The sequence below is a fragment of the Aquila chrysaetos genome, chromosome 6 (assembly GCF_900496995.4).
Source record: "Aquila chrysaetos chrysaetos chromosome 6, bAquChr1.4, whole genome shotgun sequence".
NCBI classification, from domain to species: domain Eukaryota; kingdom Metazoa; phylum Chordata; class Aves; order Accipitriformes; family Accipitridae; genus Aquila; species Aquila chrysaetos.
Window position 1 is genome coordinate 12,499,052 of NC_044009.1, and position 24,786 is coordinate 12,523,837.

Below are 24,786 nucleotides of genomic sequence, written 5' to 3' on the forward strand. Positions count from 1 at the left end.
TATTTGTTCCACAAAAGATGTGATGAACTGAACCAACTTGGTGAGAAGTACACAAAACACAGTACCTTGAGAACCATGTGAAGCATCATTTGCAGGCCATTCTTGCCTGGATATTTCCCAGCAATGTTGGAAGCAGACAAGTTGAAGAGATTGGCTCCTGTTTCTGTGCAGATGGCATGGACCAATGTTTTCTTTCCAACACCAGCAGGTCCAGCTAGTAACAAGGCTTTCACCAAAGGAGCCTTTTCATGGACAGTTTGGGAACCTGTAAAAAGTCATATGGCACTATTATTGCTTTCATTTAAGTCTGCCATAAAGGTAATGGAATGATTCTTCCTTTTTTCTTCACTGTAAATAATTTATAACATGAATTCATTGTTTCCTTAATATGGCACAAGTGCTCTTGAGTTCAGTTCTGTATAACCAGAGCTGTGGCTGTAGCACGTTTGAGTTAACATCCCTGTTTGTAGCAAAACTAAACCACCCTTATTTGTACCTTCTGACGGGCAAACTTCTGCCTAAATCTGCAAGCTAAAAGAAAGGTAAATCATCAGTAAATTTTTGAGGACGGACACAAGGTAAGAGCACTGATATGGAACTGATGCTGGTGGCTATGTGTACAGACAAGCCTGGTGCTCTGCACAGGGACACTTGCCTTCAGTTACACAGCAGTTGTCAGCTCCCTCCCTCAGCTGTCAGGCAGAGTTAGAGATGTACCTGTGGCTTTGAGCTTTGCATTTGTTGTCAGAGCAGGTCCTCACTTTCTGCAATTGGACAAGGGCATAGACTCATGTTGCACATAGGACTAGCAGAATTCCTTCCTCCTGCTGCCCGAAATGACAATTTCCAGCTTCCCCGTCTTTAAAGAAAACAAGCTAATGGGACTATCTGTTGGAGCTGTGTTTGTCAGTGATTTTGAAACCAGATGTTACCATGTGTTTTATTTGCTCTTCTTTAACTTCTGCCTACACCTCCCTTTTTTGGGTAATTTTTCTTCTTAAATGCTATTGCTGTTCAGTGAGCATTGGAGACTGACTATCACCTAAATAGCTGTGCTCCAAAATCCTTCACTGCTGATATCACCTCTAAGCACACCTGCTGAGAGTAGTGTTAGCTTATCTGTAGAGGAGCCAATGTTATTCCCCAGTCTGGAACATGGCAGCTGCATGCTGCAGAGCAGATACGGCGTATCTGCTACAAGGAGGATCCTTTTCTGTTCCCTTAATTTTATTTGGGTGAGCAAATGCAAATGCCAGGGTTGCTATGCTTCACTTGCTCTGCTAGCAGCACTGACTGCTCAGCATTTCTACATCTGTCTCTCTGGCTCTTCCACGTAAATTCATTCTGGGCTGTAAGAAATATGCTCCATCACCTGGGAAAGCCTAGCAGAAATGCCTGCATTGTGAAAACAGAACCACAGAGAGAGATTTAGGTGGTTGGTGGTGATAGAACTTGTCTTCCCTGCAGCTCTGTCACTGTATGAATTAGGCACAGGTGAACCTCTGGAGATGGAAATAGCAGCGAATGTCAAATGCTTTGTCCATACCCACTGGTAGTCCAGTAACACCACTGCCTCTGCCTAAAAATGTCCTGTGTCAGTAGTGGTGGTTGTTACAAAGTCAGATTTGAAAAATTTGTGTGAGCACCCACTACTTCTGAAGAAGAGACTGGTGTCTATCCAGACTATGGGATTAGTGGGGTAAACTGGCCCCAAAAGTGATGAGCTGCAGAGGGAGCCTATGGCTTAGCCTGGAAAAGTTCTCCAGGTTAAGGGGGACAGCTAGGTAAGAATGGTATTTAAAAACAAATCCAATCGGGCTGCCTATCTGTGTCCTAATGGTTTAACGTCCCAAATAAATGACAATGAACTGAGTGCTAAGATGAATGCCATTATTTCAGCACTGTGCAGGATGTAGTGAAGTTGTCAGCCACCCAGGCTTTATTAATATTTGGTCGTTCCATACCAATCTATTACTATTACACACAGATTTGTTATGAGGGGAGCAGCAGACTCCTCTGTGGTTAAAGATGAAGTATATCTTCTACTATTATTTCTCCTTTCAGCTGCTTATAATTTTCTCAATGCCATTTAAGCTGGAGCCTTCCTTGCCATCCGGTGACTATTTTGAGAAAAACTTCCACTTCTACACATACACAATTACATAATGATTAACTAGTTTTGAGACCAATTAAGTAAAATGTCATCCATAACATATCACCCAAAAGGTGAAACCATTCCTGTGCTGCTTTTTTTTTTTTTTTTTTGGCTCATGTAATACCTTTTTTTTACTCAAAGGTATTTTTTCAAACTGCTATTGCAAATACTTTTTGTTTGTTCAACTAGTCCAAGGTCTCTTCTCCCTAGAAGTTTTGCCAATTGTATAAATGGCAGGAAAATTTATGGGTTCTCTTTCCTCCTGCCTCGGGGGTGTCATGGGGCTTGATTTCGCTAGATTAGATGGTGTTAAAACATAACCTTGGAGGAGTTATCTGATATGTGAAATACCACATTGCAGTCAGTGCAGACAGGGATAACTGCTGAGCTCGCTCTCAGCTGTTTGCAGTCAAACCTGCAGCCTGCCCCTGAGGGTTTACCCAAAACCAGCTTGAGAGTGTTTTACACGGGAAGAGCCCCATCTAGGTTGAAGGCAAGGGTGCTGCTAGCATCCTGTTTGTTAACCTCACTCTTCAGATTGAGCTGTAGGGCAGTGGGAGCACTCTTCTCTATCCAAAACTTGAATGAAGCAGACCTGTGCACTATTGCACCAAGCTTTCTACAACATATCGATCCCACTTTGGGGACAGGGGGAGCCAGGAAATGCCCAAGGAGAGCCACAGAGCATGGATGTACAGAATTGTCCGAGCACTGGCCTTTCTGAAAGGTGTGTAAACGGGAGGGAAAAGCAGAAGCTCTGTGTCATCTCTGCTCCATTTGCCAGAATGGGAGACAGGGAGATGTCAGCTATTTTGCCCTATAAAGGGGATCAGCAGACAATGATACAGCGTGGGGGAGGATATGCCTAGTTAAAATCTCCCCAATATCCAACAGGAATGGAAAAGGGTGCAAGCAAAGCATGAGTAGAGGCCCTTGAGACAGGCACTTCTTGCAATCTAGAACTAGATTGCAAACTAGAGTTTGGCTTAATGCCATTCCCAAGTAAAATATGGGATAGATTTTACATTAAAAGCAAACAACCTGACCCAGCAAAGCCTTGTTAGATGTTGGCTAAGTCTGGCATTAGAACTGCAAGGGCATTTAAAAGTGTTCTCTCTGATGTACAAAATGTATTCAGACTAATTCCTTAAATGATTGCGTTGTTTAGTACTGAGTAACATTAGCCAGCTTGTAAAAGGTAAATTGCAACCTTAGCCCTTCCCTTAACTTGATTAATTTTGATCACTGGAGCTTGTTTTAGCTATTATCTTTCCCAAGTGATTTCCTTTTATGTGCTGCCATTCACAAACTGTTAACATGCAAACAGAGATGGTATGGAAATGCAATACCTGACAATAGCATGTGCAAACTCCTTTATGCACTATTAAAATGATATGGTCTTCACTCAGAAGGCTTAATTGAAAAACAATTATACTGCAAAATGCTTTAGATTACGATTAATCAAGCCCTGTCAAAGCCAGTAAAAATGCATGTTACTGACAGGAAGCAAAGCCATTGCATTCTGCCCTCTAGTAATTTTTGCTGTGCTCTTACCTAATGGCAATATTCCATACAGTGCTATTAGCTGTCTGACATCTGCAAGAGAGGGCATTGGCTCTATATCTACCTGACGAAGTGTGGTCCCCAGATAGCTGTACTCGCCTGTAGGGAGGAAGCATGGGCTTAATAAATGTGACACTGCATTGTTATAAAATGCATAACTCAAGTAATGAAAAACTACCATAGAATACCAATATAACATGCTCTCAGCAAACCCAGTACTGTCAAGGGAGAGGGACTAAAGCAGGGCGATATTGTTGTGGAATGTGGCCCTGAGAAATTTGAAAGGTGAACTGCAAAGGAAAATGAAGTTAAACACACTGTGGACTTTCCCTTCCAGGCTGTGGAAGGTGTTCAGCAGAGCAGTCGGTCTCGAGTAACCTTTTAAAGAAACTTTGTGGAGAAGAATCATTAGTAGCACCAATAAATCACACTGCTGGCAAAAGATTTCTAGATCTGGGATTTTGCAGGGCTGGAATCCCAGTGAACCATGCTCTATCAAAAGGATTTCAAAAAGGGGGGAAAAAAATATTTTAACAAGCTTTCCCTTGGCTGCATCACATCTCAGCTTCTCACTATGTTAGACATTTGTCACCTAATTTGGTGGGGCTCTTTGCTTTGCAGTTCACCTTTTCTGTACAAAAAACCCAAACCAACCCAACCTCTACAAAACAACCCAAGAAAACTAAAAATCCCCAACATGAACTGAACTGATCTGATCTAATCTTCCCTCAGCTCTTGTCACAGAGCCATAATCATGTTGCTTGCCCTGTCAAAGTCCATATACAAGACATGTTAGAGAACAACGATCCAGAAAGATGGGCCACAAGCAGGAAAACTAGTTGTGACTGTAGTTGATGATTTTTTTTTTTAGCATAAATTACATTATTGAAAAATAATAGTATATCATGTTTTATTGGAAATAAAAAGGGAGAGCACTAGAGCTCTCTGGAGCAGAGGTAAATTAGCAATGGTTAAGAGAAAGTGGAGTTGTAATTTGGGGGCAAAAAGGCAGACAAGCCCTGGTGCAGCTGCCTCCTCCCCTCTGAAGAATAAAATTCATTTCAGGTTTTATCTTTTATTTAAGGAGAAATCAAAAGAACTGGATAGGAATTAATCTTCACAGATTTAATTAGAAGGCATCAAAGGGTTTAATTGCAACTGAACATAAATCACAGTGGATATTCTCTGACTAATTTAGATAAGGTCACCAAGAAAATTAGTTCAGTGATGTCGGTTTGTCATAGAGGGGGGACATTTCAGTGCCTTTACTTGCTGTGTAGCACAATTCCACTCTTTGTCCTTTTGCCAGGGACTGGGCTTAGACTTCAGCCATGTAAAAGCTGAGCAGATGAGGACTTATTTTTCTGCAGGCTTTGACTGTGTCCTTGGACCCTTAAAGGGGCTTTTTTATTGTAATAATAACAATAAAAAAAAGTCCAGATCCCAGGCCAACTTTAAATACCTTCTTTATCTTGTTCTGGCAGCTCAAGAAGCATGACTGAGTTTTGAGTGAGAAAGAGCTCTGGCTTTGACAGTCTGGGCCATCTCCTTGCTGCTTGGTCTGTATGGGCCAGCATCTGTGCTGGGACACATGGGGGACCTGGCATGGGTGTAGGCAGCCAGGTGAATATTGCCAGGCTCAGCACTTCTATGCCCAGTATCTTCTGCTCCTGGGAAGTGAATATTGCTGGTGTAACTTGGAGCAGCCCTTGTGTTGCTCTATGCTGCAGAGGAGCCAAGGCTTCAAACCTCAGGGTCAAGGGAAGATGGCCCAAAGCCATCTCAGCCTGTTTCCAAGTTTGTTACCAGCTGTTAATTATTATCCACTGGCTAAGATGCTTTAAAAACATCTGTGGTAGGGAATGTTTGTTGGACAAAAGTGACCTTGATGGTACTGGTTGGTTGAACGAAGGAATGATGAAAATCTTCCATTACTTTACTTCATGATCTTTAATGAGCATAAAATGGACGGAATACTTGTTAATTCAGCCTTCAACAGAGTAGGTAAAGACTCTGAAGGAAGTAATTGGTGCTTCTAAGAGTTTGTCTAAACATGGCATTTAGAGGTGGTGTACAACAATCTAGCTTTTCTGGCTTCAATACATAATGTACCAACAGCCTGTGGCATTGTGGCTTCTGGATGTCTGCAAATTCAAATAATGGTGGCCTTTGAAACAACTGAATCTTGGGTTTTTTGCTGTTAAGGTTGCTGTGATTTTGCTGTATGTCACCAAATGCTTTTGGAGATGGTGTCAGACCTCTGTGTAGCCTGCAAGTGGTTTGGTTTTGGTTTTTTTTGCTCTGTGTAAGCATAGGCAAACATGTCTGACTGCAGCTGCGGGTAACAAACTGGGCAAGAGGACTATGAAATGCAGAACTAGACAGAGACACACCTTCCTCAAATCAAGGGCCAGATATGCCTCAAAGCACTGCTCAAAGTTCATGGGCAGTCAGGGAGGTGGAGGTAAGAGAGCGAGTCTTCTCTGCTGAATGAACAAATGTTGAAGGTATGGTTTTTGCTGTTCTCTGGGAAATACTCTGGACGGATTATGACCCCTAGTCTGATAGACTTGCATTGTCTTGCCAATGCCTGGCCAGTGCTCCTTAAAGGATGTCCTGGTTCTACCTCAGAGTGGCTTGTGACATCCAAAAACATTCAAGGCTTCCAGGTGTTAGTGCTTGGAGCTAACCACCAGCTTTACAAACAGGTCCTGGTTTCAGTAGCAGAAGTGAAAGGTACTAAGCACCCCGCAGAAACAAACTTGATTTGCATACATGGCCTTAGATATTCAAGTTTGAAAGTCCTGAAAGTGTAATTACTGTTGAACTCACTCGTGACTGGAAATAGGGGTCAGTGAACATTGAATGGCTGGAGGTTTGGTTAGATTAAACACCATATTAGCCGTAAAACGTGTACTTTACCAACATAATCGGAGAGATTCACGGTCTTGGCTTTTATTAGTAATCCTTCTTCCACTAGTTCCCTGTACAGAGAATCGATGGTCCTATGGACAAGAGACATCACTCAAATTCTAGGGCACTGTAAGTAAAAGCTCAGTCCTTCAATAACTGAACTAGCTTAAGAGTTATTTATGTTTCCTCAGCTTTATAAATGTATTTTGTAGCTCAGAGGTAAAGGTGATTAGTGCCATCAATATGAAATCAATAAATACCGTTTTCTGCGTTATGGCAAGGAATTTCTTTTATTACCTCACAGACTGCATGGCTCCCTCTCACACTGATTCCATTACCCATTTCCAGGTGATACAAGATCAGTTATGACTTGTGTAATAGACTCATTCATTAATATCAATTACTGGGAAATTATTTTTAAATTATACAATAATAGCAATCCTAACACTACTATACCTATTCACTTAGCTCTCCAATTAGTAGTAATTCATTAGTTCTTCTTGGAATTTATTCTGTTTGCAATAGACAGCCTCATCTTGTCAGGAACATACTGGGAATGACTCGATCAGTGGTCCACCTACTGCAGTGTTAGGGTGATGCTGGCCAAAGGAGGATTGAGGGGGGAAAAAACATACAGTGGAAACAGGTATAGCTTCTCCAGTGGGACGGTTTCTTCCTATCTCCATTAGTGGCTGGAAATAGCTCCCAGTAATAGAGGATTTAATACATGTACATTTGTATCTGGTTTTCTATTGGTGTGGACGTTGTACACACTCTCTCTTTTGGAGTTCTCTCTAAGTATTAATTTCAATGACACTTTTGGCACTAGGTTCAACAGATTGATATTCCTTTAAGGACTACATAAAATGAATATGCCTGTTGGAAATTCTTGTGGTATTGTTAGTATAAACAATACTGATTTGAACCTTTTTAGGTCTTTTGCTGTTTGTGCGCTTTCACATCCTCTTCCTTCAGTATCTCAGCTTTTTTTGTCTTTGTCACTTATCTTAATTGGGATGTTCTGGTATGGCTACAATAAAAGTATTTAATAGCAGCTCTCAGCTGGCTAATAAAACTACATATATAATTTGAGGTCTGCAGCCTTTTTCCATTTCAGCTGGGAAGTTTTATGTTTATGCAGTTAGTGGCACAATTAATATAGGAGTAGTAATAAGCAAATACGAAATTTAACACACCTTCAACAGTGTTGATTTTGCCACTCTGACTCTTGCTTTCATTCTCGGTGATTTTATGTTGAGTATGCACCATAAAACAAGCAGAAGGTAGAATGGGACTAACCTGACAGTTCTGTTGGAAGCATGACTTCTACTTTTCCTGTCTTATTATTTTTACTGAGCAAGCTTAATGATGCATGCCCTGAGTCTCCTCCAAGTAAGTGTGATGTGATCAGTCTTTGTTGACTAAAGCCCCCTGTGCCCCTTCCACCATGCCAAAATACAGATGAACCTGAGCTTCTCTTGGTTATTTCCAAAATGCTTCCTCCCTCCCTGCTCAGCAGGGAAGAGCAAAGCATGGAGCCAAAATGCCACATAAACTCTGATTAAAAGCCAGCTACTAAAACGCTTGTGTTCTTAAATGCCTGTGTGTTGTATTAAGTTTATATATATAAAAGAAGCAGGTATGTGCAAGAGTAACTTTAAAAGCACAGAATATATGCATCCTTGTTAGACTTTGGCACTGCTCTTGTAAGAGAGGTCATGCTCTGCTATAATCCATGACACATTTACTTTAAATATTTGCTTGGAGAGTTTTGGGGGGGGTGTTTTGTTTTGTTTTTTTTTTTTTTAAAGTGGGTAAGGAGATCATTGACTGATTGTGTAGTGCTAGCACCAAATGATCTAGTCCAGGTCTTGCTGTGCATGTCTTGTACAAATAGATTTGTGGGATGAACCCCATGTGCTTCCTCCTGCAGTGATTGACTGTGTGCATCTTCATGCTGTTCTCCAGCTCTGCTCTCCTGGGAGATGGGTCTGCTCCTGCTGTGCACTGCTGCTGGGTCAGCAGGTCCCTGTGGTGATATCTCTGTGTAGGTGTATCTATTATGTGTACAGGTGAAAAATGGCCAAATTATCAGTGAATGCATCACGAGCTCACTGAAAATGTAATGTCAAAAGAAGAAATCCTCAAATCCCCCAAATAAAATAAGGGTGCTTAAGAGCAAGTGTACACAAGAAATTGCCAGGTCTGCCAGAACTCTTATGGATAAATAAGACTGATTTATGACATGCACATTATACCTCAGACATGAAGGGTGATTTATAGAGTACAGGGGCCTGTCTGCAGCCTCCCTTATCAGGCTTCAGCTGAGATGGAAAATCTGACAGTCAACAAAACTGCCAGGTGCTTCTGCACCTGCAGAGAGGATGTGGAAGAGGCAAACAGGGCCAATATCCTGCATAAATGTTATATGTGCTTAGCTTTGCATACTGGAATTAACCTGACTGAAGTTAATGGAGACTGGCCCTAGTGGTGTGTTGCAGAATGGAGATCTTAATTTGTATGCATTGTTGAAGATGGGGGGGGAAAACAAGGTCTGTGCTGTGTAGCATTAAGGCAGTGTTTTGTTGCCCTGTTGTTTGTGGTGCTGTGAAACCATCAGTTCCGGGGGGGGGGGGGGGGGGGGGGCAGTGGGAAGGCTATAGTGGTCACTGGGAATGCAAAGAAGGTTTTAGCTGAAGTGTATGTGCTTCAAGTTTGTAAAAGATTTTTTTTTTAATCATCTAGGCTTTTTATGGATATTTATAGCTGTTAGTAAACAGGTTTTATATATTGTAGGGCTCCTGATGCTGGTAAGCGTAGCAGTGTTGAGGTGCTCCTTGTGTAATTAAAAACTAAAAGGGTTGATAGCATATCTAATGCAAAGAGGATGCAGTCTCATTGTCTGAATCTCAGGTAAACAGGTCTTCTCTTTACCTGTCAGGAGTAAGATCTTCCTCCATCTCGGGTATCTTTTTCCTCATGGTCGTCTTCTTTTTCTGAGGACCACAAAACCAGGGAGGAATTAGTGACCTTAGTGCAGATATATATATTTGAATGTACTGAAGCAAAGTGAGGGCCAGAACAGCAAATGTTTCAGTGTTACTGTTACTGAAGGAACCCAAACAGAAAAAATCATATCCTTGAATGCCCTGAGGGAAAGGAAGTAATGTCCCCATTTATAAAAGCACAGGAGATGTTCCCATTTAAAAGTGTCTCATCAAGGTGTGGGAGAGGTGAAGCACCCCTGGGCTGAGGAGCTGTGCCCATCCTACAAGTCTCATGCAGATCCTGTGGCAGGTGCTCTTGAAGTGGACTCTGCATGGAGTAACCTGGTGGTTGCTGCTTCCGTCTAGAATACAACTGCTCAGGGAGCCTGTATACCTGAGCTGCAACTGTCACCTCCCCAGTGAGTGCCCAAGAGCATCATACTTCAAAGTGATCAGTCCCACTCCTTCCAGCAGAGGTTGCATACAAAAGAATCTGAGGGTCATTTGCTCCAAGAAAAAACTCTTCTCCTTCCTTTTTGGATCACAACTCTGGTTGAGTGGGTATGGCCCTTACCCAAGAGGGAAGCAGGAAGGAAAAGGGTGTGGGGTTCAAGTAGCTGCTCCAGAGACCATTCATGCTTTTTTTTTTTTTTTTTTTTTAATTGGCGGCTTCCCTGAGGGTCATGCAGGGTGCTCACAGCTGGACCAGGACCTGAAACCAACCCTCCTGAGTTTCTGGCTAGCCTCCTAACCATTAGACATCCTTCTGCCTTCTCTTTCCTAATGCCTCAGGGAAGAAGCTTGAAGAGGTCAGAAAAACATGACCTGCTCTTTCTACTCTTGATATTTTCACCACACTTTCACTATGGGAAGGTTTTGACTTGTGTGACTAGTTTCTTTACATACTGCAAAAAACCCATGGAAAACGTAAATAAGAAAGATGTGAATCAGTAATGTCAAGCCCCTCCATTAATTACAGCTCACAAGCCATAAATATGGTTAAGGATAATTAGTAGTGGAGAGGGCATCATTAATCCATATTAGTGCCCACCACTGGTATCCGTACTTAGGTTCTGCAAAGCACTTTAGAATTACTTCAGTGAAACTATTTACACAGTGACATTTGTGCACCATGGGATTTCTTCAACAGTTTAAATTTAAGCATGTGCTTAAATGCTTAGTTGATCGAGACAGCTTATTCTTTCCAATAGTTTATGTTCGCTTTCTTGGGAGTAGAGTTGTTTACTTTCTTTTTTTAATAGTGAATACTTCTGCAGAGCTCTAGAGGCTATGTTGTTGAGTTAAAAAATGCTATCCAATTATCTGGAAAATGCTGTGTGTTTTTTTGTTTTTTTTTTTTTTTTCCCTAGAATGGATCGGCAGTGTTCAGAAATATATCAATTTTAAGTTTCCAAGATCAGTTGCAATGTAAATCACCTGTTACTGTTTACAGTGCAACAAAGATAATCTAGATGAAAATGTAAATTAAACCCAGAACTATATGGCTAAGCTAACTGGAAAAAGGTGAAGTTTTTAAGTTTTGGATTAGAATATGCAAACAACTCTTGTATCTGTAGAAGTACACCTTGGGTTTCTTTACATAAATAAGCTTGGCAGCAAACACTTGTTAGAATGTGCCAGTGGAGTTTTTCTCTAAAGAAAAGGAATGGGAAGCACAAAGCATGTGCCATGCTGTTTTAACAACTGGAAATACCGAGACTGTCAGTGGTTTATTTCTGCTGTTCCTCTAGCTTTGTGTCTCTTTCTTCCAACAAGCTAGAAATTACACATCATGGGTCTGACTGGGAAGAAAAGCTTGTTTCTACCTATGTAAAGACACTAAGCATATGTTGAATTTATTGGCCAACTGGTATTGTCCTCAAGGCAGCTTCACCAATAAAGTAACTCAAGAGCAAAACAAAAATGAACTATGCAGGGGAAAAATGTGTTTTCCTAATTAACATCAGCATTTATGGGAAATTTGGCAAACACTGAGATGTGATAAGGGGAAATATGAATTGTAGACAATGGCTTTTCTCCAAAATGTCTTATTGGGAACTGCTTTTATTTAGAAAATGATAATGTTTAATGAATGTGAACATGCTCATCATTTATAATGGAAATCTCCTTGTTTCTATCTCTGAAATGTCAGTCTAGCTTCTGTGTAGCCATCCACTTACTTGGTTATTTTCTGCTTTGATAAGTCACATGTAGTGAACTGCATTAGCTATTAGCTGGCAGATGACAGAAGACTGTCTTCCATGCTCAGTGTGGTATCTTGTCTTACTGTGTGGGCTCATGAAAATGTTTTGAGTAGCTCAGAGGTTGCCATGAGCAAATACAGACCTGATTTCAGACCGGATTCCAGAGCAGAGTGTCTCTGGCACCAGAAGGGAGAGGGTAGCCAAAATGTCTCATTGAGAGAACTGTTCCACATTGGAACTGCAAGATGTGTGTCACCCTTTGGCTATGATCATACAAGTCCTGCTGCCATCAGCTGTCTGCAGCTACTGCCACCAAGTATGTGGAAAAGTAACAGGAGGAAAGTACTCCTGTGGTTTAAGGGAAATGACAGCATATAAGCAGCAGGCTATGAAGTGTTTGTGTGGATTCCTTGCATCATGTGTGATGCTTGGATGGGAGGCTGAGCAAGCGCAGATTTGCACTGTGTGCATCTGCTCTGGGTTGAGAAGTATTTTCTGGCAATGCCAAGATATAGAGAGCAGCTTCTGATACTTGCACAGAAAAAGTCCTTGAAGATGTTCCAACTGATTATTAAGCTCTTGCTAAATGAGGGGCTCTGATCTCTAATCTCTGGGTTTAGCTACAGCATCCAAAGAGGTTGCAGCCCCTGCAGCTGGCTGAGAGCTCTGGGTGCTAATCTCCATTAGCTACAGAAAATCCAACAGGGCTTGTGAATCGCTGTCCTCAAACCCAGGCTCTCCTCAATTCTGACTCAGCCTGTCTTCTGGCCTTATTCACTATGGCTTTGCTCTTACCAAGTCTTTAGAATGATGTCAATATTCTTGTCATAGCCATTGCTATAGTTAACCTCTTCTGGTTTTCTTTGCTTCTGCCCAGCTGCATCAAAAAGGAATATCCAAAGCTGCGTTGAGATGCTAGCAAAGCCTACTTCAGAAGCAACTTTTACACACTTAGGTTCCCATGTCCCCTCTTTCTGTTTTGTCTGACTTCTGCCCATGCCTTTGTGTTATGTGTGGGTGTGTTCACTTGCAATGGGTTGCTTTACCTGCAGTTGGATCGGAAACAAATCCTTGGGGGAGCAGAGCAGGAAATGCAGCACAATGGGCTTGATAAAAAGCACTCTGATAAGCACTCAAATGTAACTTCCAGGTCAGTAACTGTAGAGGGCTGATCTGTCACCTCTTATGTTGGGTGGAAAGCCATTTTAAAGAAGCCAGGTCTGTGGTGGTTTACTTGGCTGCAGATTCCCAAGAGAAACACCCTTGGCTGCTAAGTCCTCTGGGTACCGTGGTTGGGTATGTGGCATCCATCTAGAAGAAATACTTGTAAAGCTGGTGGGTTGTGTTAAGCCACCCAAATCACAAGCTTGGGCTGTCGGCAGAAAGGGGTAGACTTGGAACAACAACATTTCACTAAAAAGTTTGTGCTGGCACAAGGATGCCACCAACTTTTTAGAAATCAAATACTTTGGAAAATGCTAGCACTTTCTCTTTCACTCCAGGTGCTTTATAACAGGCTCCTCTAGGCTGGGTGGGGACTTAGACCTTCAGACATCTCTTTGCCAGCCTTCCTAGACATCAATGCCATATCCCTTGTTAGGAGGCAATCTCCCTTCAAATCCTTCCTCAGCCTGTTTTTACACAGGTGCTTACAATCCTAGCTTGCTGACCCATGGCTGGGCAGATGACAAGCTGCCACTGTGCATAGTGAAGAAAAATGCAATTTGCAGCAGAGCTGAACCACATTCCTTTGTTTCTGCTGTATCCTCATCCCCTCTCCTGTGACAGTCATCAGATCTGGAGCAATTGGAGTCCAGCACAGTGTGTCTCTTAACAAGGACACTTGGGCTCTATACCCTATCAATGCTGGACCGTAAGGACAACAGTGGGACAGTCTGTGGGGTGAGATGCTTCCAACATGGATAGAGGCACAGGATCTGTGCCTCAAATGATAGCAGTGTGACTTGTTGCATACTAGGTGCAATCTAATTAGTTTAGGTATTTTCAGACCAGTCCTACTGGTCTGGAGACCCATTTGTAATGAGAAGAGCAATCTGCCTTTCCACTCAAGATGATTCTTTCACAAAGGTGGCAAATGGGCTTCTTATCTTCAGGGGCAATAAGAACAATTCTTGGTAGGGTTAAGTGTCAGCTTTTAGCAGTGAGTGGTATTTGAAGGTTTGGGAGTGAGTAGTAAAGTTCAGCCTAGAAAGTACAGTGCCTGGAAATAAAGGAGTGGCCTGCTGGTATGCCTGGAGCTGTTAAATTTTGTTTATCTAAGACCTAAGCCATCTGAAACACTGACTGGGAGGGAGCTTCTGCTTTTCCTTTAGAGTCCAATTCCAAAATGTCCTTGCTGAACCCTCTATAAAAGGGACTTTCAAACAGGGATTTCAAACTCAAATTATCTCCTGTGGGTCAGACAGATTTTTGGTTTTTTTTAATATGGACTTGACAGAGTTTTTAAAGTTGTAAACTACTTATCCTAAGGTGCTCTTGAAAAGGCAGAGGACATCTATACTGTACACCCCTGGGTAGTGACTTTTCCCTGACAACAAAAAAAGCCCTAGTTCTACTGTGGTGTCTTCCTGCAAAGAAAGTAGAAGAAATCCCTCCTTACAAGACAGGAGATGGCCAAATGCAGCATCGTGATTTTGGTGTAACTGCCCCTAGACAGAAAACTCCACTTGTAAAATTTCACTTAAAGAAATTACTCTTGCTGCCCATTTGCCACTGACAGAGTGCAGAAAAATGTTTGTATTCTCTGAAGAATGTTGAATCCTTCTGAGAATGCTTTTCTTTGCAGAATATCCCTTTGAGGTGGGGAGGGAGGGAAATGTTTTGCATTGTGCTCCAGACCTGTTCATGGCTACAATGAGAATCCAAGCCCACTGTTATTTCACATTGCATAGTTGGGGGGGAGATGTATGGGACCTAGGATGTGGTAACACGCGCCTTGAAAAACTAGAGGATTTTTGCTGAATAACAAATTAATAAGCCACTTTCAAAACTTTCCAGCTCATTATTATTCTTGTTAAATAAGCCAGATTTTCATAAAGCAGATCTGAATCTGTGTGCACAGGTATGCATGCACTCTGTTTGTTTATGGACTGAGATATTTACGCAAATGCTAATTAGAAAAAGCCTTTGCCAATGTTGATTGGACATTTCAAATAGTTTTGCATAGGGAAGATGTGTTTTGACTAAAACTGGATACATCCTTCCATTCCCCACCCCTAAAATAGAACGTTTTTTTTCTTTTGTTGTTTTTTTCAGGTTTTTGTTCATTTTTTTCCCCCAGATAAAATCTTTAGGGAACTTGTATTATTTAATTAGTACTTATTCCCCTCTTCCCCCACCTCATTCTCTCAGGTTACTGGCACAACTTGGGAAAACAAAAGTTAAATAACCTGCCTCCACCCAAAACCATTCCAACACTGTATTGTAAGAAAAAACCCCAACCCCTAACAAAGCTTTATAATTCCAGAGTGACATTTTGAAGCAGTTTTGACTAGCTGATCTAAATGCATCTGCCCATGACAACTTTGGGAAGATTGTTGCAATATTTTGTCTGTGTATCTTAAGCCTCCCTATTTTTGAAATGGATTTAGCAATCCAATTGGTATCAGCTTTCATAGTTGCTCCAGTCTTACATTATTAAATTGCCCCTGCACATTTGTCAGGTGAAAGAGCATTTTTAAATATAATTTGAGTAGAAGTACAGCAACAGCAAGTATTTGCATGCTAAAAGGATTACAGAAATGAAATACAACATGAGATTAGGGTTGGCTATTTGCCCTGAGGATTTTAAGTGGATCTGCTGATTGAATGGTAGGGTCTGTAAGCTTTGAGTTATTTTGCACTGACATGATCTATAGTTTAAATGCTTGGGTAAGGAATTCCGGGAACCGCGGGCTGTGGAATTCTGCATGTGGTAATGCTGTGAAACTAGATGAGAACATGTGTGCTGTGTTTCACTGGGTAACACACATTAAAAAGAATGTATGTCTTTATTTTATATGCTTAAATAAACTTGGCTTAATTGCAAGTTCCCAAATGCTTCAATAGTAAGTAGTAACATAATTAATGTGTACCTGGCTGTATGTGATCTATGTGGTGTTACAGGTAAATGAAAGGTAACACCAAAACATTTTTTTGTGTACAGTTTTGAAACACATTAACTAGTCCTCATTTAGGAGGAAGACAGCCAGCAGCTGGAAAACGTAGTGGCACCCAGATCCATGCCTTCATTGGAAGACCGTACTAATCTGAACCTGTCACCTTAAAGAGAGGGATTGCTTGGATTTTCCTGTTTGACTGGATCAGAGGATTTCAAAAGGGTGTGTATCCCTCTTGAAAATCTGATCTATCTTTTAAAGATTTATCTCTGCAATAGTTGAACTTGTCCTAAGCATTATTTATAAAGATTAAGGAATAATAATAGCTAAAGGAAAAGGCCCTGAAAAAAGCCACAGGTGAATAGATTTTTAAATGCTTCTGACTTGAGATCCAGTAAATGTCTGTGAGACTAGGGTTTGCACTGAATACCACTGTATTTGGGCAGAGAATTGAGATTTACCCTGAATTCTCCAAACTTGCTTGTCTTACCTTTTCACTTTTTCTTCCTTTTTTCTGTTTGTCACTCTTTTCTCCATCCACAGCCAGTTTGAGATTCTCCAGTTTCTGTTGCATCAATTCATCCACCTGTCCAGACAAATACAGTTGAATCTTTCTATGTTTTCTATTCTGCCACCACACCTCAGACAAATGTTCAGTTAAACAAGTGTTAAAGCAAGGAACAGATAGTAGGGACTCTGGAAGGAGGTAAGGCCTATGCCAGGGCCAGTTCTTGCAGCTGTAGAGAAATGTACACAGGCAATGTACGTTATTAGTGTCCTCTTACTATTGTAAGCACACCTGCACTCTGATCTCTTCCTCCACTTCTTCCCGTTTCTCTTCTTTGATCAGCTCCGGGTCATGATCCTGGAGAAAATCCCATCCCTCGCTTCTGTTCTGCCAAATGGCTGTTATCCAAAAGAAAGAAAAAAGGGAAAAAACGTTACAGAAGGCATTGGTTTCTCCAACTGCTTCTGGAGGCAAAAAACAGGTAGTTGTAGGCAGCTTTTATTTAAATTATTAGCTGTATGAAAGTAGCAGGCTCTAGGGACCCTTACCAAGTTCAGAGCCCTGTTGTGTTAGGATCTGTAAATCTTGAGGTTAACCTTTTTTTTTTTTTTTTTTTTTTTTTTTTTTTTTTTGTCTTGGGCTGTAAATTAGTATCAGATTTCAGGAGGATAATGGGATATGGAGGTTGTAATTTTCTGGTTGCAAAGCTGAATGCCTGGAGCGTTGCTCATCTTCAAGAGCAGGTAGTACAGTATCGGCCAAACCATATTGTGCCTGATGTTGGCATTCTTTTTTTCTCTGTTTAATAGCATAGTGCTTAAATCTTTACCATGAAGAAGTCACAAAGATGACTCCTGTCCTGAGGAGTGTGCTCTCTATGCATGTCCCTTGGGCGGTGTAGTGCAGGCTTGGGGACCAAAGGAAGGTGTGTTTAGTTTAAACCAGGAAGTTTCCTTGTTCTCTCCTGCTCAGTTATCTAATGCTAAGTTAAAGCTGCTGCAACCTTGCAAGTTAGCCGTTGTAGTAATTCACATGAGGCTGAAATATGGGCCAGGAGCACTGGAATAGGCATAAAAGCCTGTGCTGAGCACATGGAAATGGGAGTGTGAGGGGACAGGGAGTCCGACAGAGCAATAACCTGCATCCAACCCACAAGTGACATATCGCCACATGGAGTTTTAACTTCAGGGAGTTTTAAGCTTGATGCAGTAATTGAGATGCAGTGGAAGTCTTTTCCGAAAGGTGACAAGGCCCACCTGATACAGAACCTCTATTTCTTAGTGTTGTGCAAAGGATAAGTAGTAAGAAGACCTAACTCCAGGAACAAAACAAGCTTGTGCAAACTGATGATCAAAAAAAACCCCAGCCCTGTTTATGATAAAGTAGCTAATGATCCTGAGCTGCAGCTCTTTATTTTTGTTCAGGCAAACTGCAATTTGCTGTTTAGAAAGAGAACTAAATGAGGTCTGGCAAGCTCGGTGCATATCTCAACTCTCTGCTATTAGCAAAAGTACCTTTTTTTTAATGGAAATGCCTCTCTTCTTTCCACATTTTTTGAGCTAATTTGAAGGAAGACAATTCATATCTTGCATTTCAAGCCCCGATAGTATCTTTATAAATGACAGCTAATCTCCAGCAGTATGTGCTAATTCAATTTCCAGATGATTTAAAATGACAGCTTTCCACTTTAAGACATAGGCTCCTTTATGAATCTGTTTTGTACAGGGTACTCCTTCCTGTACCCACTGCCATTTCTAAGGCACTATAAATTCAGGAAGGCTTTCACAGTACCCATATGAGATCATTCAAGTTTTAGTCCAGTTAATATAATACTGGCTGCTATTTCCATCCCCTACAAATTTTCAGAGTCCAATTATGTGCGGAGTATTTGTGGCTTTACACATAGGGAATAGTTTTTGCAGGTGAGTAGTCTTAATTTCATAACTGAAAATGGTAGAGATGGAGAAGGACAGTGGATATTTTTGGTAATGAGGAAAGAAACTCAAAGGTATAGATATTAATTTCTTTAAATTACTTGCAGATCATCAGATGGCATGACACATGTCATGTAATATTTCAAGAGGGAAAGCTGATTTGCCCTAGTTAAAAGGTACCTCCTCCAGGGTTACTAGCCTGGAATTTCAGCCCTGGGGAAAGGGGATGTTACATGGGAGTTATGTGAATTTTTAAACATTTTCCTAACTGGGTCAACAGGTTGCAAGTGCTATATTTGTACAGGAGTGCTAGGTTTTAGATATTTATTTTTCATAGAGGGATTCATAGATTTTTTTATTCTTTTTTTCATAATTGTTTATTGTCATTTTGTAAATTGATTAGTCGTTAATATCTACTGCAGGCAAACCAGTGACAGTCCCTGCAGATTAGGCAGCTGCCTTTGATATTACCTGGCAACCAGTTTTCTGAGTGCTATATTAGCTACTAGGTTAGAGGTCCCTGATTTTAGAAAAGAGATCAATAAATCATAGGTGTTAGATGCTATGTTGTTCTTTTATAGATCAACAAAATGCTTCAAAGTTATTTTTAAAGTAAGGTCAGGAGGCTAAGGATGTTATGTTTTCACTTGCTGGTCAAAAGAGCCTGGTATTCTGTTACAGACAGGGTCATCCAGCTATGGGAGCTATTTTTGCGTGTGTGTGTATGCAGTGCAATTTATATCACTTCTAAAACAGTGTATACTTATCTTTGGATTATTTTGTATGCGTACCTCTCTAGCTCAGGACTCAAAAGACAGCCCAGTCCACTAACGCGACTGCTAAGATCATCTCAGCAGCATTAGTTTTCACTCTGCAGACTAGTAGGTAATTCCAATATCACTGAATTTCAGAGAACCGCTTGTGACTAATAATTGAAATAGATTTATCTGAAGCATGAAGATTTTCTTAAAATTACTACTTTCAACCTCCTGGCAAAAGGATTTGAATCTTTTGATGCATGGTTAAAGATACATAATACCTCCACACCTTAAAGTTTGGGCCATGGAGTCTTTGTGTTGAACTCAAATATGCTCTGCAACACTGAGCAAGTTGTAAATATCAACTGGCCCTCTGTATAATGGGGGAAATAGCACATCTCTGCCTTGCAGCACAGGCTACTGCAAAAATAAAACCCAGGAAGATGGAGGTAATGATTCAGACTATGTACATTTGCTCCACATAAACTCTTGCTATTCCAGTGTAAAAGTAGATGTCACATAGAACTGGCTGTTTCCAAAACAGTATATAAAGTAAGTGTTTTAGATAGAGCTTGGCAAATGTAGTCTAGAACTGTATTTGGCAGCTTTGCTAGTTGCTAAAAGAATAAAAGTCTTCATGAGTTCCAGTGAAGTTTAAGTAGTAGTTCTAGCTTGGTGGAGGAGGAAAAAAAAAAAATTGGGGTGGAAAAAGTCTGTAACTGAAATGCTTAGATCTTTGTGAAAAGTAATCTACATCTTTTTAAGTATTCAAGTAACCTAAGAGCAAAGCAACTAGTTTCAGGGGATGGGAAGACTTTCTTAATTGTATGTGTTGGGGGGGTGGGAATGTGTGTGACTAAACAAAAATGTTTGTTGTTTGGTCAGCTACCATTTAGGTGAACTCCAGATATGCTCATAAGGGTCTTTAAATGACTTCATTGTAGGCACCTGGGATAAAACTTTCTTAATCAAGCTCCCTCACTTCAATGATGTTTTCAAGACTGATGCACTAATAAAGTTGAACTTCTGTGCAAATTGTGATGGTAATTGAGCTATTTCTACATAAGGATAGAAAAAAGTTCCCAATGTAGAAAGACTAAATTCAAACCTCTTTTATTCTAAACGATTATGCTACTGAAATGAAAGCAGGCTAAAATTAAAAATACAAGAAACTGCTTGTACTGTTCTGGTCAGAAGTTGTTCTAGATTTGATTCAGGAGGCCTTGGAAAAAAAGGAACCTTATGCATGGCCAGGTTAAAAGCAAAATTATTCTGAACAACCACCAGGTAGTATTGTGATAAATGGTGTCCTGCAATAAAAAGCACTAAGTGCTTGTGAATGAAGCAGGGGACTGCTGCATGGAGGAATTAACAGCTGTTTACTAAAAATAAATATGGTGTCAAATAGACTTGGTTTACTAGGAAGGAAAAAAAAAAACCAACACCTGAAGTTTAACTGAACAGCTATAGACTCTTACTGTGGATAAGACAGAACTGCAGCTATTCTTTGAAGCTTGCAAGAGAGCTCTTTCCTCTCTGAGGATCTCTGGTTGTGCTCTGTGCAGAAAATGGTTCCTTCTCATATGCCTTTAGAGCTAGGCGAATAGCTGTCAGCTCTGGCAGGATGGGCTGGAGATGAGCATTGGTGTTTAACTCTGAATGCCAGGCTGGAGTCTTTATCTACCACAAAAGGATGCTGCCCATGCTGCTGACCTACCTGAGCACATTATTGCAGTGTTACCTGCAAGTGCTGCTAGTACATAATGGGAAGATGGAGGTACTAGCGCTGACTGGCTTTAGGCATCCAATTCAGGTGCCTGAATAGGAACACAGGCTCCGCAGACAGCTAATAGGCTGCTGAGTTGCCCTTGGGAGGCCTTGTGAGATATACAGGAACACAACACCCCCAATTCAGCACTCATCTTTGTGCGAAAAGTTAGCATGAGTAATCCCGAAATGTTATATACTTGCAGAGCTTAAAGCAGGTATCTTATTAGGAATGGAAGTACTGGTGTTTAGGTACAGTTTGGATGACGAATGTGTCCCCCATCCTCTCATAAACTCCCTGACTTGTTATTACTTGAGATAGTTGTGAAAACTGGGAGTCTGTTCCTATTAAACTGACCTATTGAACTCTGTGGTGTTTTTATTCCTAACATTGGCATCCACTGCCATGTTGGGAAGCACTGTTTAAAGCCTCTGTGTGAAGTTACGGCCAAACATGTTTTCTACAACCTGGAGGAGAGTTATTTGCACAAATACAACGAATTTGTGAATTTGCAGTTCAGCATTGTATTGAAGACTGTAAAGCCTCAGCAGGGGATACAAGCAGCACTGTGGGAGCGCTGGAAAGCACAGCTACTACATCACCTACTCCTTAGTGGAGCGCTGGATGAGCATATTGCCAAGCCTACGTAGCAATGTGAAGCCTTCCTGCTGTCTTGTTGCTACTTTGCAGCAGTTAGGGTCTCTACACTGCTCCTTTATTGCTCTTGGGACTTGCTGGATGGGAAACACTGGGCTTGCTATTGCTGGTCTCCAGTTGCAAGGTGCCGTTTCATCCTGAGTGCATAGAAAAGCACAAGTAATGTTCTTGGCCAGTTAAGGAAAGAAGCATAGATGAATTTGATCCTTATCTAAAACTCCTACTGACTTCAATGTGGTTCTGATGTAGCGTTCGGGAGTAGAGCCTGGGACAAAGAACTCCTCTTTAGCCATAAAACTGCTTTATGATGTATAACGTGTAAGAAAATCCTAATTGTTAGAAGTCAGACGTCAGGCAAAGCTGTGCTGGTGTATATTTAGAAAGTAAGTTGTACGCTTCTTTCTCTCCAGCCAACCTAAATCAGGAAAAAAAACTTGATGCCAATAATTTGTCAGCAGGAAGGAATAATGAAGATGTTTCACATAAGGAATTTTAGCAAGCTCCTAACACTGCAGTGTGGGGAGAAGAACAGATATTTTTAATAATTGAGAATAAAATCTGCATGAAATAAAGCAAAAAAAACCCAAAACAAAAACCAAACAAAAAAACCAACCAAAAAAAACCCCAAACCAAAAAACCCACCCAAAACCCCTATAAGCTTTGATCAGGCATACTTTGTGACACAGGACTTCAACTTGGCTTCTCTGACCTTTGGAGTCCTATCATGCTGTTCACTTATAGTTCATGAGACAGGTGCTCCTTTTGATTTCAGACAAGTGCATGACTTCCATGCTCACTTCCAGGCCCAGCAATAAGTGATTGCTAACTCACTTGTTTATCTAGGGTGCACGCTGAAGACAAGTGGTTAGGAGATAGGCAAAGGCATCAAGCGTAGAGAAGAGGGTAGAAGAGATACAGAAAAGAGCAAGATGTCCTTTTGTGAAAACCATTTTTAAAATTTGAAAACCCCTACTTTTGGATGCGTTCTCAAGTGACAAAACAGCCGGTCTCCTAGCTATAAGTCTGAGTTAAGTTTAAGTTGCACACACTTTGAATGAAGCAAGTGTATTCGTAGTCCAGCAGCATTTTTGTGACTTTGCTTGAAAAGATGATCCTCTTATTAAAACAACTAATCAAAAAAGATTTGACTAGCTGTAGATTGTGTAGGTGAATGAATCCATGGATGCTTTCCATGAATGAGAGGAAGACAGGACAAAGAGTTACAGGAGCATGAAAACGTTGATGCTGAAGCCTGATCTACAGAATAGTGCTTCTGAACTATTTGCTATTCAGTTGTTATTTTGTTGCCCTCAGAAAATCCAAGAAAGCCCCTGCATGAACATCAAAGCACTTTGATTCTAGCTTGGCCACTTTCACTCATATGGAATTGTACCTTCCTGTGTGATTAGCTTGATGATTTTGAGAGACTCTAAGAAGACTTGAGGTACTGAGAGGCTCCCTTCCTAAAGACCATTTTTATCTAATGTCCTCATTTCTATAACGTTCCATAGTTTGGGTAGCTGCTCTGTTTGACCCTATAGGAATGACATTCAAATTAGGCTGAATTAGAAGAACATTCCAGCTATAATTGTTATCTTTTTCTACTGACCTTTGTATTGACTGTTTCCTTCCTCCATCATTGAAAGGAAATTACTGGGAGCCATTTTCCACCCTTCCTCCTCTTCCTAGATTGGGGTGGCGTGAAAAGAAAAGTAAGAATATTAAGATGTAGAAACTTCTCAAGTATGAAAAAAGTAATAATTTTCATTGGATTTTTAAAGATTAATTTTAATTTGAGGAATAAGATGCTGTTGTCTCATCAACAAAAATCTTCCTAGCAGGCTATAAGGAAGTTTTATCCCTTTGGAGAGGAGAAGGGGGTGTCTGTTCATCAGTTGACCTACTGAGGTCACAAGAATTAAACTCAGGCTTGTTTGAACATGTAATATAGGTAGGAGACTTGCAACATATAAATGAAATTACCTTGGTATTTTTTCAGTTAATCTTATTGTAGGGCTGCTCCCTCCCCCCGAAAAGGAATTCCCAACTTGTGGGTAATTCAAAACTGTTGAAACCTCATTTTAATCTGTAATTAGAAAGAAAAATAGTGATCTTGGTGTATCTTGCAAACCAAAATATTTTGTTTCAACTTTATCAAAACATTTTGACATTTTTCTCTCTAAAGTAAATGACATTGACATGTTCCTGAAACAGTTTAATTTCATTGAACCAGTATTTCTGATGGAAAAACTTGTCAGAAAACAATGAAAGTTTCTTGATGTTGTATCAGTCATAAGTCCTCAAAATGTTATAAGGTAATAGTTATTAGTGGCAAATTAGATCGCTGTTTGGGGATGAGGTGAATGTGGATTTATGCAAGACAATGTAAGTTGTATCAGACTTTGCTAACCAATGTGTAGTCTGTAACCCCCTGGTTATCAGTAAGATATAAAGTGTAGTTCTTGGAATAAGTAAAATGAAACAAACCCCCTATATATGCCTCTGTAATTAGGTGCCATGGCATACCTGCTATCAGCAGATACAGTTGCAGCCAGGTCATGTGAATTATTAAATGTGTTTTTAATTAAAGTGTTGTTATAGTAATTAAAGTTTGGGCCCAGAAGGACATGCAAAACCTAAATACATTTATCACTTCTACTCTATGCTCTATAGATGTATTTGAAAGAGATTCAGGAGTTTCTTGACTAAATATCAAGAACCATTTGGGCGAAATATAAGCAATAGTTTGAGGATTTGACACCCAGAGCTCAAATTCCCAGTTACTCTAATGTATTCTTAGTTTTTGCAGGGTGTGGCATTTTGAGATTCATCCTTGGATCTTTTGCAGTAAGCAGAATCCATTCTTTTAATATTTTTCCATAATTTATAGACTATTATTAAAACATGATGTTCTAAGAGGAAATACTGATAATTGCTAATTAATTAACCCCCCCAAACTGCCTAAAAATGGGTTATTCATTTTTAGCCTCTTAATAGCATAGGACACACTAATGTTTCTTTTATTGTTACAAATAAGCCAATAAATCATTTTAATTACTAGCTTCAATGATTTTATACACTGATATAAATAATATTGTTGTGTCAGTTTCATTGATTTTAATCAAAACCACTCCAAGTCTAAAGGACAGTTGCAGAATGCTGTTCTGTATTCCCTCCTGCCTCTATTAACAGCGTAAGAGTCAATGTAATATAAAGAACTT

The 24,786-nt window shown here is 40.5% G+C and overlaps 1 protein-coding gene across 1 annotated transcript in view; it reads right to left on the minus strand.

The window, feature by feature from the left end:
• The window catches only part of IQCA1 (IQ motif containing with AAA domain 1), a 111,995-nt gene that overhangs the window by 21,629 nt on the left and 65,580 nt on the right, over nt 1–24,786 (minus strand). Inside the window, exons 9-15 of the mRNA XM_030019198.1 lie at nt 23,175–23,250; nt 16,740–16,846; nt 16,431–16,526; nt 9,566–9,627; nt 6,641–6,723; nt 3,710–3,817; nt 66–265 (exon numbers count right to left, since the gene is read on the minus strand). Coding sequence (XP_029875058.1) covers nt 66–265; nt 3,710–3,817; nt 6,641–6,723; nt 9,566–9,627; nt 16,431–16,526; nt 16,740–16,846; nt 23,175–23,250 — 732 coding nt within the window. The remainder of the gene's footprint in view (nt 1–65; nt 266–3,709; nt 3,818–6,640; nt 6,724–9,565; nt 9,628–16,430; nt 16,527–16,739; nt 16,847–23,174; nt 23,251–24,786) is intronic.